This window comes from Bufo bufo, chromosome 1 (genome assembly GCF_905171765.1).
Source record: "Bufo bufo chromosome 1, aBufBuf1.1, whole genome shotgun sequence".
Lineage (NCBI taxonomy): Eukaryota > Metazoa > Chordata > Amphibia > Anura > Bufonidae > Bufo > Bufo bufo.
The window spans coordinates 437,245,349-437,260,413 of NC_053389.1; the positions used below are offsets into that span (position 1 = coordinate 437,245,349).

General features: G+C 45.1%; 1 protein-coding gene across 3 annotated transcripts in view; it reads left to right on the forward strand.

Moving 5' to 3' along the window:
* Nucleotides 1–15,065, forward strand: part of LOC120978759 (oocyte-specific histone RNA stem-loop-binding protein 2-like) — a 63,638-nt gene that overhangs the window by 29,805 nt on the left and 18,768 nt on the right. For 2 of the 3 annotated variants that reach the window (XM_040407099.1, XM_040407092.1), the window contains 2 exons: nucleotides 11,243–11,353; nucleotides 11,913–12,041. In XM_040407099.1, coding sequence (XP_040263033.1) covers nucleotides 11,243–11,353; nucleotides 11,913–12,041 — 240 coding nt within the window. The remainder of the gene's footprint in view (nucleotides 1–11,242; nucleotides 11,354–11,912; nucleotides 12,042–15,065) is intronic. The other variant, XM_040407107.1, reaches the window with a different exon arrangement.

Here is a 15,065-nt window from a genome sequence, read left to right on the forward strand (position 1 = left end):
GGCTGGTTTAGGCTCCTGAGGTCCCTCAGCCTAGACAATCCTATCCGGTTCCTCCCGGAGGAGAGCCTTCTGATGCAGGGTCCCATCTCACCCCAATTCCAACCTCTTCAAACTGTCCGCCTGGATTCTGAGCAATCCCTCCTGTTAGGATTAGGTCTGTCTGAAAGGGTGGTTGGTACGCTCTTACTTAGCAGAAAATCCTCTAACACCTCTAAAGCATACCTCAGTCTGGAGGAAGTTTGCCTCCTGGGGCGGGGTTAGGTTTAATCAGTCCTCCCCTGATATTCCTTTTATCATGGAATTCCTCCAGGATGGGTTGGATTTGGGCCTCGCTCCAAACACACTGAGTCCAAGTGTCGGCCTTGGGAGCCCTATACAATACCAGTCTTTACGAGGTCCCCTGGGTGGTGAGATTTCTGAAGGCAGCAGATCGACTAAATCCCCGTATCAGGAATATGGTTGCACCCTGGAACCTTAACACAGTCCTGTCAGGTCTGTCGGATGCACCATTTGAGCCCCTTCTCTCCTTATCCATTAAATGGCTCACGTTGAAAACCATTTTCTTAGTTGCCATCTCCTCTGCAAGGCGTGTCTGTGAGCTCCATCCTCTGTCCATACAGGAGCCCTTCCTCAAAGTACTGGAAGATAAGCTCATTTTTAAGTTAGACCCTTGTTTTCTTCCAAAGGTGGTCTCTTCCTTTCACAGGTCACAAGATAGTCATCCCATCTTTTTTTCCTAACCCTAAAGACGAGCAGGAATCTAGATTCCATAATTTAGATGTTAGGCGTACTGTGCTTCATTATTTACACGCCCCAGAAGAATGGCGTATTGAGAAATTTTATTTGTCCAGTTTGCAGGCCCAAATAAAGGTAAAAAGCTCTATATCCTGCTGGATTAGGTGTGCCATCTCCAAGGCCTATAAAGCCTCCGGTAAGGAGGCTCCTCCGTCCCTTTAGAGCCCATTCAGTTAGATCAGTCTCTACTTCCTGGACTGAGACTGCCTCTGCATCGTTAGAACAAATTTGCAGAGCAGCTACTTGGAAGAGGGCTCACACCTTCACCAAACATTATAGGGTTGACGTATTTGCCAATGAGGACTTTGCCTTTGGACGCAAGGTCCTAGGTGCTATAGTCGTCGTCGTCATCCCCCTAAGTTACGTTGATAGTTCTCAGGTTGTGCTGTCATGGAGACTGGGGAAATGAGTATTACACTCACCGGTAATCTGGTTTCCTGAAAGTCTCCATGACAGCACACATATTTCCCGCCCTTGTTTTTGTCAATAGATTAAATTGACTAGTTATGTTTTACCTTGTCGTGTTATAATACACTGGCGATGAGGGGAGGGGGAGGGGTTTTTAACCTCAGTTTTTTCCTGTCCCATCAGAGGAAGGCAATCTCAGGTTGTGCTGTCATGGAGACTTCCAGGAAACCAGATTTCCTTGGTTTCCCTACACCTTTTATTGAAGCAATTTTTACACTATACACCACAGCTACTGCGAGCGTTGGTTAATGGAGCCTTGTCGCCCCCCTTTGACATTACCAATGGGATGCGACAGGGCTGCCCACTATCTCCCTCCCTATTTATACGAACCATTGAAACACTTCTGCAAAAACCTAGACAAGATGACTCAATAGAAGGTTTCACTCCAACTTCAATTCCCATCTGATATCCGCATTTGTTGATCTACTGTTATCCCTCTCTAATCCCATAGGCTCCATACCTCGACTTAGACATATTCACTGAGAATGGTTCACTCTCGAACTTGAAAATTTGGGCAGAACGTTTCTTTGGGCAGAACGTTCTGTACAATACCTGGGAATACAGTTGCCCAGCAATCTAGCTGATCTTTATTCCCTTAACTTCCTTCCACTCATTCAGAAAGTGCAAAAACATCTAAAAGAATATGACTTCCCTTACCTGTCATGGATGGGCCGCAAGAATTTGATGCAAACATATATCCTCCCACTAATCTTGTATTACCTACAGATGATACCCATGCATCTACCTGACACCTTTTTTGATGGGATGAAGAGGTCCTTCTCCTTTTTGTGGAAAGGTAAAGAGCCTAGACTGTCCTATAGATTGCTCTCACAAAGAAAAAGTAGAGGGGGCTAGGGTTGCCAGATGTCAGGCAATATTATATATCCACCCACCTTCAGAGATGGCTTGATATATCCACCAGAAAGGAGACAGACACTAACTAAATCTGACTCTACTATCCTGGGCCCTGACAGGTCAAGATTGTTGAGACCACAGTGCTCTGATATAAAGCAGTTTTATCTTAGTTTGCTACAGGGTACGATGTCTATATAGAACTCTGATATACTTGAAGAGGCTGTTTATGGGTCACTCACCATTGACCCTAGGCTCCCTGCTACCCTTGTTGATAGGTCAGACTAATGTACACCACTCTGATGTGTGGAAAAACTTCTGAACTCACACCATAGCAGGCTGTATGCCATACAATAAAGCTCCTGACCAAGGCACTATCAAATCACTATTTCCTGCCACTTCTCTTAACTTCCTACAATATGAGCAAATCTGGGCAGTGTGCTCAAGCCATCTAAGAACATAGCTAGCAGGGACCTATTGTGGTTTGAGAAACTTTATACTCGGTTTCAACTTTCTGATAACAGATATACCACCTTTCCTAGCCGCATGGGAAAAGGAGCTGAACATATCCTTAACGCCAGAAGAGAGGTCCTTTGTTGTAACCCACTCACATGGGTTTTCTCCATGCATTTAAAATCCAGGAAAAACACTACAAACTATTGTCGCGATGGTACAAAACCCCAGATCTTATGTATCTGCAAGGACTTGCATCTAACAGATTGTGCTGGAGATGTCAAACCCAGATTGGCACATTTAGCCACAACTGGTGGAGTTGCCCGCTGGTCGGCTCTTTTTGGACGAATATAGACACATATACATGCTATGGGCAACTCAGACTTTTCTCTTAGGGCTGGTATGGTCCTGTTGGCACTACCAACCTCTAAATTCCAACCATCTAAGAACTCACTATTAACGCATCTCATAGCTGCAGCTAAGTGTCTAATACCACTAATGTGGTTGCAAACCCTACCACCATCAAAACACCAATGGGTTGAGAAGGTAAACCAGATAGATATGTAGGATGGAGGAGTTGAACAGCTGGCAAACTCCCAGGCATGATCAGTTCATGAAAATATGGGAACCCTGGATGCAATACACAAAAAAATGGCGGCCATAATTAGTAATCCAGTGATTAACTTGGACAACACAATCTCTTGATATATGTATGAAATAGGTCTTCTTCCAATATTCAATATACCCCCTTCCCCCCCCAACACCCCCTTATACTATAGAAGGAATAACGTCATGGGTGAAAACGCAGCGGTACTTGTTTTATTTATCTCAATTGTTTTTCTATTTCCTATACAATGGGAGCTCTGTGTAGCCCCAAAATGTTTTATACAACATTTAATGTAATACATACTTGAATAAAATCAGATTTGACAAAAAAAAAGCGAAAAAGGCAGAGTTTTTTTACTCATCCCTGTTTCTAGTACCCAAACCAGACTGCTCTTTTCGGGTGGATGACTTGAGTGAATTAAATTTAGTATCACAAATACAAAAAGTTCAAGATGGAATCCATTCAGTCCACAGTAATACATCTATTCAAAGACTGTGTAATGGCTACCATAGACATAAAGGATGCTTTATTATCACCATCCAATTCATGCATATTTTCAAAAATTCCTCAGGGTAGCGGTGTCCTTAGAAGGTCAAATACCGAGCCCTTTTGTCATATCCCAGGCCCGCAGACTTTTCACAAAGTTAATGGCGGAAGTGATGGCCCATATAAGAGGGACATTTTAATTATTCCTTATTTATACGATTTGGTGGTAGCGGAATCAGTAGACCTATCTTCACGTCTTTTAGAAGTGATAGTAATTCTTCAAAGGCTCGGGTTGGCAGTTGAATTGGAAAGTCAAATCTGGTCCCTTCTCAGAGCTGTCTCTTCCTGGGGTTAATCCTGGCCTCGGGACAACAGCGGTGTGTCCTCCCTCAACACAAGATATCTCGACTAAGGGAAGACATTCAAGCTCTGGTAGCCTCAAAAAGAGGAACGATCAGGCAGAGCATGTCTGTGTCAGGCAGGATGACCTCAACAATCCCAGCTGTCGGTTGGTCCCATTTTCATTCCAGGATGCTTCAGTGGCAGATTCTGAAGGAATGGAAGGGTTCGTTGTTCCTTCTAGATGCCCCACTTCCTCACTCCTCAGGTAATTGTCCTTAACCTGGTGGCAGGATCCTGAAAATGTGTCTGAGGTTCCTGTGGACGCTAAAATAACATTATGATAACGATTACCACAGACACCATTCCTACCAGGTGGGGAAGGGGGGGGGGGGGGGTGTTCTCAGTGGGGTGTACTGCAGGGAGTCTGGAATCAGGCAGAGTCCGGAGTCACAAAATGTGAGGGAGTTGAGGCGTGTTTTTTTTCCTAGCCCTGAGGGGTTTCTCCAATCTTCAGAAAATGGGTATAAATCTTTTTGGACAATGCTACCATAGTATCCTACCTGAACAGACAGGGAGGGACTAAATCATAAGATCTAATGGCCTTAACAGTGGAAATCTTTTCTCTAATTATGCCTCTTGTTCCCTTTATCAAGGTGGTGCTCCTAAAAGGTTCAGAAAACAAAGTGGCAGATTTTTTAAGCAGAAACCACCTAGATCAAGGAGTGGTGTCTGGATCAAGAAGTCTTCGATCAAATAGTCCAACTTTGGGGTCTTCCCTGGGTAGATTTTGTTTGCATTTCCTGTTGTGTCTGGTTGCAAACGTATCTTTTCCCTAAACTCAAAAGATCTTCCTTTAGGTCTAGACTTTCTCTTTCTTGGCCAGATCAACTTTTGTATGCGTTTCCTCTTCTAAGGCTACTCCTGAGTGTTACAGAAGTTGAGGCAGGAACAGAGAAGGCTTATTCTCATTGCCCCTTTCTGGCCAAGGAGAACCTAGTTCACTTGGCTGAGAAAACTGTCCCTGGCAGATCCCTGACTGCTTCTGTCAAGATGAGACCTTTTGTTTCAGGGGTGGGTCTTTCATCTGGAAGTGAAAAGCCTTCATCTAGCAGCTTGGTATTTGAGGGTATTTTTACAGCACGGGGGGTTTTCAGATGAGGTTATTTCTACCCTTTTATCCTGCAGGAAGACTGTAACCATCTATTTACCTTAGAATTTGGAAGGCTTTCTTAAGTTTCTCTAAAGTCCAAATTAATCCTTTGTTCTTCTATGTCTAGGATTCTGGATTTTATGCAAGAGGGTCTAAATAAAAACCTAAGGCCTATCACTCTTAAAGTCCAAGTTTCTGCCTTTTTGACTCCCCTATTGCGAACCATCCCTGGATTAGGCGTTTAGGGCTAGAAGTAGAATTAAACCTTTGAGTAAGTCTTCAGTTCCCCCATGGGTACTAATTTTAGTTGTGTATAGGCTGATGGAGCCTCCTTTCGAACCTATTCAGGATTTATCTATCAAAACTCTCTCCTTTTTAAAACCGCTTTCCTAGTTGCTTTTACATCAGCAAGGAGAGTTGGGGAGATTTCTGCCTTCTCTGCGTCCCCTCCCTATACTAATATTTTGGAGGATAGAGTTCTCAGACCAGATCCATCTTTCCTTCCCAAGGTTTTGCATTTTCATAGATTCCAGGACATTGTTCTCCCTTCCTTGGGTCAATCCCCGAGAAAGAAAGGAGGCTCCATTGCCTAGACATCAGGATGTGCCTATGAATATTTGAAGGTTACCAGTCAGTGGAGAAGGTCTTCTAGGCTGTTTGTGCAGTTTGGAGGAAGGGTGATAAAGATTTATTCCCACCCCATATTCAGAGTGTGTGTATATGTTTGTGTGTGTGTGTATATATGTATATGTGTGTGTGTGTGTGTATATGTATATATATATATATATATATATATATATATATAATTAGTACAGACCAAAAGTTTGGACACACCTTCTCATTCAAATGGTTTTCTTTATTTTCATGACTATGAAAATTGTAGATTCACACTGAAGGCATCAAAACTATGAATTAACACATGTGGAATTATATACATAACAAACAAGTGTGAAACAACTGAAAATGTCATATTCTAGGTTCTTCAAAGTAGACACCTTTTGCTTTGATTACTGCTTTGCACACTCTTGGCATTCTCTTGATGAGCTTCAAGAGGTAGTCCCCTGAAATGGTTTTCACTTCACAGGTGTGCCCGGTCAGGTTTAATAAGTGGGATTTCTTGCCTTATAAATGGGGTTGGGACCATCAGTTGCGTTGAGGAGAAGTCAGGTGGATACACAGCTGATAGTCCTACTGAATAGACTGTTAGTTGCTTTTTTTCTTGCCATAATACCAATGCTAAGTAAAGAAAAACGAGTGGCCATCATTACTTTAAGAAATGAAGGTCAGTCAGCTGAAAAATTGGGAAAACTTTGAAAGTAAGGGCTATTTGACCATGAAGGAGAGTGATGGGGTGCTGTGCCAGATGACCTGGCCTCCACAGTCACCGGACCTGAACCCAATCAAGATGGTTTGGGGTGAGCTGGACCGCAGAGTGAAGGCAAAAGGGCCAACAAGTGCTAAGCATCTCTGGGAACTCCTTCAAGACTGTTGGAAGACCATTTCAGGGGACTACCTCTTGAAGCTCATCAAGAGAATGCCAAGAGTGTGCAAAGCAGTAATCAAAGCAAAAGGTGGCTACTTTGAAGAACCTAGAATATGACATATTTTCAGTTGTTTCACACTTGTTTGCTATGTATATAATTCCACATGTGTTAATTCATAGTTTTGATGCCTTCATAGTCATGAAAATAAAGAAAACTCTTTGAATGAGAAGGTGTGTCCAAACTTTTGGTCTGTACTGTGTGTATGTGTATATATGTATATATATATGTATGTGTGTGTGTGTGTGTGTGTGTGTGTGTGTGTATATATATATGAAACTATGTCCCAGGGTGTAACTGCTTACCCAAAAATATAGAAGGAAACTGACAGCACTTCCAATAGAAAATTGGGATTTATTCAGCCACAGTGGCACAGTGAGGCAACGTTTCGGCTCGAACACAGAGAAATGCTTGAGAAAGGCTCTGTGTTTGAGCCGAAACGTTACCTCACTGTGCCACTGTGGCTGAATAAATCACATATATATATATATATCAAAAAAAATTCAAGGGAAGCGGGAGGGGATATAGTTATGGGTCTTTTTGTATATATTTATATATAGAGATATAGAGATATATATGAATTTTTAGAGATTTAGAGTTGTAAGTAAGATGAGGACGCATTCTCGCAGTTAACTGGTGCTATAGGCAGGCCCGTCGCTAACAGACAGGCAAAACAAACAATTGCTTGGGGCCCCGAGCTGGTTGGGGCCCCGAGCTGGCCAAGCAGAGTAACTCAGAAGATCCAATGGTATAAAATATTCTAACCCCCAGGCGTTCCCATGGTGACGGGGACGCTTGCCTGGTTAGAATATACCATCGGATCTGAGTTTTTCAGTGAGATCGTAAAAAACTCAAATCCGATGGTATATTCTAACCCCCAAGCGTTCCCATGGTGACAGGGACGCTTGCCTGGGGGTTAGAATATACAGGGCCCCGACTACTTTAACTTTAATCATTGCTCATTGGCATTGCTGAGTGAGCTGTTTACTTGGATTATTTCGGATATCTCTTACTTTGTCTTAGCTCCGGACTCCGGTAATAGCAGGCAGTGCGGGGGGCGGCGCTCATTCACTGTCACTGACGTCACGCGCCTGCTCCTCCCACTAGGCGGCGCAGGCGCGTGACGTCAGTGAGTGAGCGCCGCCTGCACTGCCTGCTGTTACCGGAGCTAAGACAAAGTAAGAGTCAGAGATATCCAAACAATCCTAGTAAAGAGCTCAGTAATGACTTGAGCAATGATTAAAGTAGTTACTGATTCGTTTATTAATATACTGTGCTGTGAGCGTCGGGGAGGGGGATCTGTGGATGGCACTGTAGGGGGATCTGTGGATGGCAGTGCCATCCACAGATCCCCCTACAGTGCCATCCACAGATCCCCCCTCCCCAAAACAGTGCCATCCACACAGATCTCCCCCCTAAACAGCGCCATCCACAGATCCCCCTACAGTTCCATCCACAGATCCCCCCTCCCCTAAACAGTGCCATCATGATGATCATGGCACTGTTTAGGGGAGGGGGGATCTGTGGATGGCACTGTTTAGGGGGGATCTGTGTATGGCAGTGCCATCCACAGATCCCTCTACAGTGCCATCCACAGATCCTCCCTCCCCCAAACAGTGCCATCCACACAGATCTCCCCCCTAAACAGCGCCATCCACAGATCCCCCTACAGTTCCATCCACAGATCCCCCCTCCCCTAAACAGTGCCATCATGATGATCATGGCACTGTTTAGGGGAGGGGGGATCTGTGGATGGCACTGTTTAGGGGGGATCTGTGTATGGCAGTGCCATCCACAGATCCCTCTACAGTGCCATCCACAGATCCTCCCTCCCCCAAACAGTGCCATCCACACAGATCTCCTCCCTAAACAGCGCCATCCACAGATTCCCCCTCCCCTAAACAGTGCCATCCACAGATCTCCCCCTAAACAGTGCCATCCACAGATCTCCCCCCTAAACAGTGCCATCCACAGACCCCCCCCCTCCCCTAAACAGTGCCATCATGGCACTGTTTAGGGGAGGAGGATCTGTGGATGGCACTGTTTATGGGGGATCTGTGGATGGCACTGTTTAGGGGGGATCTGTGGATGGCAGTGCCATCCACAGATCCCCCTACAGGGCCATCCACAGATCCCCCCCCTCCCCTAAACAGTGCCATCCACACAGATCTCCCCCCTAAACAGCGCCATCCACAGATCCCCCCTCCCCTAAACAGTGCCATCCACACAGATCTCCCCCCTAAACAGTGCCATCCAAAGATCTCCCCCCTAAACAGTGCCATCCACAGATCTCCCCCCTAAACAGTGCCATCCACAGACCCCCCCCCCCCCTCCCCTAAACAGTGCCATCATGGCACTGTTTAGGGGAGGGGGATCTGTGGATGGCACTGTTTAGGGGGCAGATCTGTGGATGGCACTGTTTAGGGGGGAGATCTGTGGATGGCACTGTTTAGGGGGGAGATCTGTGGATGGCACTGTTTAGGGGGGAGATCTGTGGATGGCACTGTTTAGGGGGGAGATCTGTGGATGGCACTGTTTAGGGGGGAGATCTGTGGATGGCACTGTTCAAATTTCATGCACATTAAATGCAACAGCAGTATTTGCACTGTAAACCTCCTTTTTTATTTTATATAAAGTGTGGGTGAACTTAAACTGTATGGCTATACTGTGGTTCCTGTAGGCTTTGCGTGCGTAAGGTGTGGAGGGGGGGGGGCCTCCATGTCTATTTTGCTTGGGGCCCCCAAATTCCTTCAAACGGCCCTGGCTATAGGGGCAATGCCCCTCCTTTTAAAGCTCTCCACAAAGGTTCCTATTTCCTGTCCTGGATGGAGGCAGTCCCTCAAGGGTGCTGTCATGGGCTCATGGAAAAAAGATTACCGGTAAGTGTAATCCTTAATTTCCTGGTTTTGAGATCCTCTGCCGGATCTCAATACTGGAAAACAACGCAAGTGTGAAATGGGCCTTACAAAGGGGCCTTAGTTAAGTTTGCAGCACTGTTCTTGCCGCCAGAAGATTTATTCTTGCTGTAAATTAGGCATGCACAATATATATTGACAAAGCAATTGTATTGCGACAATAGACTATTGCAATATGGTGATTTGGCCGACCCAAAAATGCTGCAATTACCTACAATGATACATGGCTGCCACGATGCCGCACAGTGCGGTAGGCGGGTGTATCAACAGAGGGAGGAGGGGCTGGGGGCCGGAATCTGGATTAGGAATGACAGCGGGGACCGGTGCAGTCCCTGTATTCTAATGCACCGGCCCCGCTCACTGTTGTATAATCTTATCTAACCTGTAGGCATTGTTGAGATATAATAATCATGTGTAATCCACATCACTACGTCATGCACCTGCGCTGCCCACTTTATGAATGAAGCAGGCGGCGCGGGCATGTGATGTAGTCAGTGACGCGTCGCCCGCCCGTCCTCCCGGCCTGCCTCCTCCCTCCTCTCTGCTACGGAACTTAGTTGTAAGTAATACAGCTGGATTACACATGATTATTATATCTTAACAATGCAAGTTAGAGAAGATTATACAACAGTGAGCGGGGACGGTGCATTAGAATACAGGGACTGCACCGATCCCCGCTGTCATTCCTAATCCAGATGCCGGCCCACAGCCGCTGTATTGGGGTCATTCACACTGCAGGGACACCGTTATGGGATGAATCTGTGGATGGCTATATATGGGTCATCCACAGATCTCCCCCCCCCCCCCCCCCATAGCAGTGTCAGCCACAGATTCCCCCCCCCCCATAGCAGTGTCAGCCACAGATTCCCCCCCCATAGCAGTGTCAGCCACAGATTCCCCCCCCCCCATAGCAGTGTCATCCACGATTCCCCCCCCATAGCAGTGTCATCCACAGATTCCCCCCCCCATAGCAGTGTCATCCACAGATTCCCCCCCCCCATAGCAGTGTCATCCACAGATTCCCCCCCCCATAGCAGTGTCATCCACAGATTCCCCCCCCCCCCCCCCATAGCAGTGTCATCCACAGATCCCCCCCCCCCCCCACAGATTTTCCTCCTCAAAAACCTAGGTGCGTCTTATAGGGCGAAAAATACGGTATATTACCTTATGTTGCTGCTGCTGCTGACTATGGTGTTCTTTAAAAAGTTCCTGTTCAGTGTTCGCAAAATCTTATTTTAATGAACACCTGTTCTTATATCTATTTTATTTATCTGTTCTGTGCAGTGCTATTAAGAAAATATCAAGTTTTGTATTTTCTATTTTTGCAGTAATGCAAATATGTTTACTTTAGTAAAAGATGTTTTATTTTGAAAAACACTGCATTTCAGTTCTTGAGTTGAGCATAACTACATTTCAGCATTATCAGTAATTTGTGTGTGCTTTTGCCTTGAAAATCTAAGCAAATGGACCTCTAGCACAATTCCCTTAGAATATCGCATTGCATATCGTTATCGCAATTTTTAGGGACCTAATCACAATCGCACAAAATTCCCATATCGTGCAGCCCTACTGTAAATATTTCCTTCATGATTTTGATCCTACTTTTCCTAAGAAAACTCAATGTATTTTGCAGGCTGACTGTCCCTGATTGCACGCTTTCCCCTGAGAACTGTGGACCGACGAGAGTCAGTGTTGGTGTTGATACACAACTGGATTTATTGGAGTTGAAAAAACATAGATTAAGGTGTGTATTTACTGTGACTCCCCCTTAACATATGCTTAAAGGGGTTTTCTGGTTTGCATCTTTTTAATATCCTTTTTATGAAGGTAGCTTTCGTTTTTTTTTGTTTTTAGTGCATTTCTTTTACCTTTATTGCTTCTATCTACCGTTTTGGGCTGTGGTCACATGATCATGTCCATGCAGCTCTTATTTCCTGTGATATGTCTATGTAACTAACTGGGTAGGATAAGTTATAAACTAGCTGGGCATTGTTAGGGACAGTGCTGGAGCTGTGCAGAGAGTGCATCATGGGTTTGGTTGGATACAGCAGCAGGAAGTGCTGCATACAGGATGTAAGTAACCATATTGATTTGTATACATTGTGAAACCGGGTCAAGAGTTCAAACTGAAAAAAACATATGGAAAATGTATGGTAGGTAAGCAACTACATGAGCATATCTATTAAAAACCAGAGTAATCCCAGAAAACTAAGTTAGTCATAAGTATTCCTTATGACTTAATGTAGTAGCAGATGCTATAAATGGTATTTCATAGTTTGTTTTTTTACAAATGTTCTGTGCAGCAGTTCCCCTACAACAAAACTTTCCAGTAAGATGGAGACTGATGAAGCTGTCCTTCAAAGGAGACAGAAGCAAATTGACTATGGCAAAAACACCATTGGTTACCGGCGTTATCGACAAGAAGTTCCCAGGTAAGCCTCTCTAGACCCCTGCCTAAGGCGCAAATGTTGATGGACTTCCATGCTTAAATGGGTATTCAGGTTGGTTAGTTCCACCTGTCCAAAGGATAGGGAATGAATATCTGATTGTGAGGGTCCTACCAGGTACTTTATACGCCAACAGGGCACCCGTTCTTGTGATTGGTGGGGAACCCAGCGGTAGGACCTCCACCAATCTGAGTTATCCCCTATCCTGTGACTATGCATTTCCTTACCTCTGGAGCTGATAATGTATTAGTCTGGAATGTTTTTGGTGAGTTTCTCTTCACTTTGCCCTAGAATTAAACAGGAATCATGGTCACCTTTGCATTAAAGGAATCTGTCACCTGTTTGATAGTGCTCTCAGAGTACAGCATAAACTGGTGACAGATACGGTTTTAACATGCTAGGTCATGCTAGTTTCACACTGGCGCCAAGGTTTTCCAGCAGGATGTTCTGGCAGGGGAACAGCCTGCCGAATCCATACATTTTCACACCTGTGTCGGCGGAAGTCTGCCCAACCCCATTCACCATAATGGGGACCAGCCGCAGCAAGGAAAATGTCGGAACATCCTGCCAGGAAAACTTAACACCAGTATGAAACTGGCCTAAGATGAGTTTCCAGTGTGAACCAAGCTTTAGAGCTGCTGGATACATGCTGGATATTCATGAGCTCTGCCTGTTCCCGCCATGGACATCTTTCTTACTATTACAATGATTAGCAGGGATGGTGGGGACATGAGGAGAGCCAGGAGCTCATGAATTTGAGGACTTACTGGCACATGCTCTTTATTGAGTACTCAGCACTCAACTCAACCAGACTTTAGCAAAACAACTGGGTCAGTTTCAAGAAGGTGACCCAGTGTATTGTTCAGGGTAGTGTCTCACTAGTTTATGCTGCCTTTAATTCTTTTCACTGTACATTTTGGGTTGACAAGAAGTTGTCAGGGTTGAGTATTGCTAGCCTTTGGTATGTTATAGAAAGTAACCATGTAACTGGGGGATCCTTAAGATGGAATGCTGCCTGAAGCCACTACTAAGGTAGCTTACGGCACATAAATTGGTTTAAATCTGTATGCAGTAGCTACCCATTGTGGTTACATGCAGCCATCTGTATAGCTTTAGCTTTATAACCCCATAATCATAAACTCAACTGGACTAGGGATCGACCGATTATCGGTTTGGCCGATATTGAGGATTTTGAACGTTATCGGTATCGGCTTTAATTTTGCCGATATACCGATAACGTATGAGGAACACAGAACGCGCTGCTCTCAGCGCTCTCTGTGTTCCCTCCGCAGCACAGGGGAGAAGGAAGCAGTGTCTCCTCCCCCTGTGCTGCTGCTGCCGCTGCCGCCAATGAGGGGATAGAACATAAGAGGAGGGGAGGGGCTGTGGCCGCTGCGCCACCAATGAAGATAAGCCTTTCATTCATTCATATATACAGGAGGCGGGAGCTGGCTGCAGAATCACATAGCCGGCTCCCGACCTCTATGAGCAATAGCTGCGGTCCGCGGTAGTTAACTCCTCAGGTGCCGCGGATCGCAGCTACCGCTGATAGAGGTCGGGAGCCGGCTATGGGATTCTGCAGCCAGCTCCCGCCTCCTGTATATGAATGATCGATAGACTTATCTTCATTGGTGGCGCAGTGCGCCCCCCCAAGCCCCCCAGTATTAATCATTGGTGGCGCAGTGCGCCCCCCACCCCCATCCCAATCCCGGCCAATAGTAAAAACATTGGTGGCGCAGTGCGCCCCCCCCCCCCCCCCCACCCAGTATTAATCATTGGTGGCAGTGGCCACAGGATCCCCTCTCCCCTGCTCCTCCGATCGGAGCCCCAGCTGTGTAAGCCTGGGGCTCCGATCGGTTACCATGGCAGCCAGGACGCTATTGAAGCCCTGGCTGCCATGTTCAGCTCCATGCTGCTGTGTGCACTATGCACAGAGCAGCAGGGACAGTGTGAGATCCTATTCACCCTGATAGAGATCTATCAGGGTGAATAGGACAAAGGTTCTAGTCCCTAAGGGGGTTAAAAGTTAGTAAAAAAAACCCCACAAAAATATTAAGTATAAATGAAAAAGATTTATAAAAAAAAAAATACACATTAACAATAAACAAAAAAAATACACATTAACAATAAACATATTCATTTTCAGCAGATTTGTGTAGGAATTTTTTTTTTTTCTCAAAAATGAAAATTCCCAGAATATCGGTATAAATTATCGGCTATCGGCCTGAAAGTTCACAAATTATCGGTATCGGTATCGGCCCTAAAAAATCAATATCGGTCGATCCCTAAACTGGACAATCAATTTTCAAAATGCAGCCCCTTCCACCATCCCAACGGTCATCTAATTGCATTGGGTTCAGTTGCAAAATCACCCAGCAATTACCAGTGGATGGTTGGCATGTCTGACACTGTATACCACAAACTCCTTCTTAGTATGCTCCACTCTTGGCCTCAAGGACATTGCTCTCTCGTGGTTTTCTTCTCATCCCTCTGGTTGCTGGTTCTATGTCTAATTCCTCTTGCTGTTGTGGTTCCTCAATTCAGTTCTATGGCCTCTTTTCTCTCTTCACAGTTCCTATCGGACAGGCAATCAGCAGATTTGGTTTTCAGTATTATCTCTATGCCGATAACACCCAACTACAGTTGCAAGAAAAAGTATGTGGAATGATATGGATTTCTGCACAAATTGGTCATAAAATGTGATCTGATCTTCATCTAAGTCACAACAATAGACAATCAGTCTGCTTAAACTAATAACACACAAAGAATTAAATGTTACCATGTTTTTATTGAACACACCATGTAAACATTCACAGTGCAGGTGGAAAATATGTGAACCCCTAGACTAATGACCTCTCCAAGAGAAAATTGGAGCTAAGTGTCAGCCAACTGGAGTCCAATCAATGAGATGAGATTGGAGGTGTTGGTTACAGCTGCCCTGCCCTATAAAAAACACACACCAGTTCTGAGTTTGCTTTTAACAAGAAGCATTGTGAATAATGCCTCGCA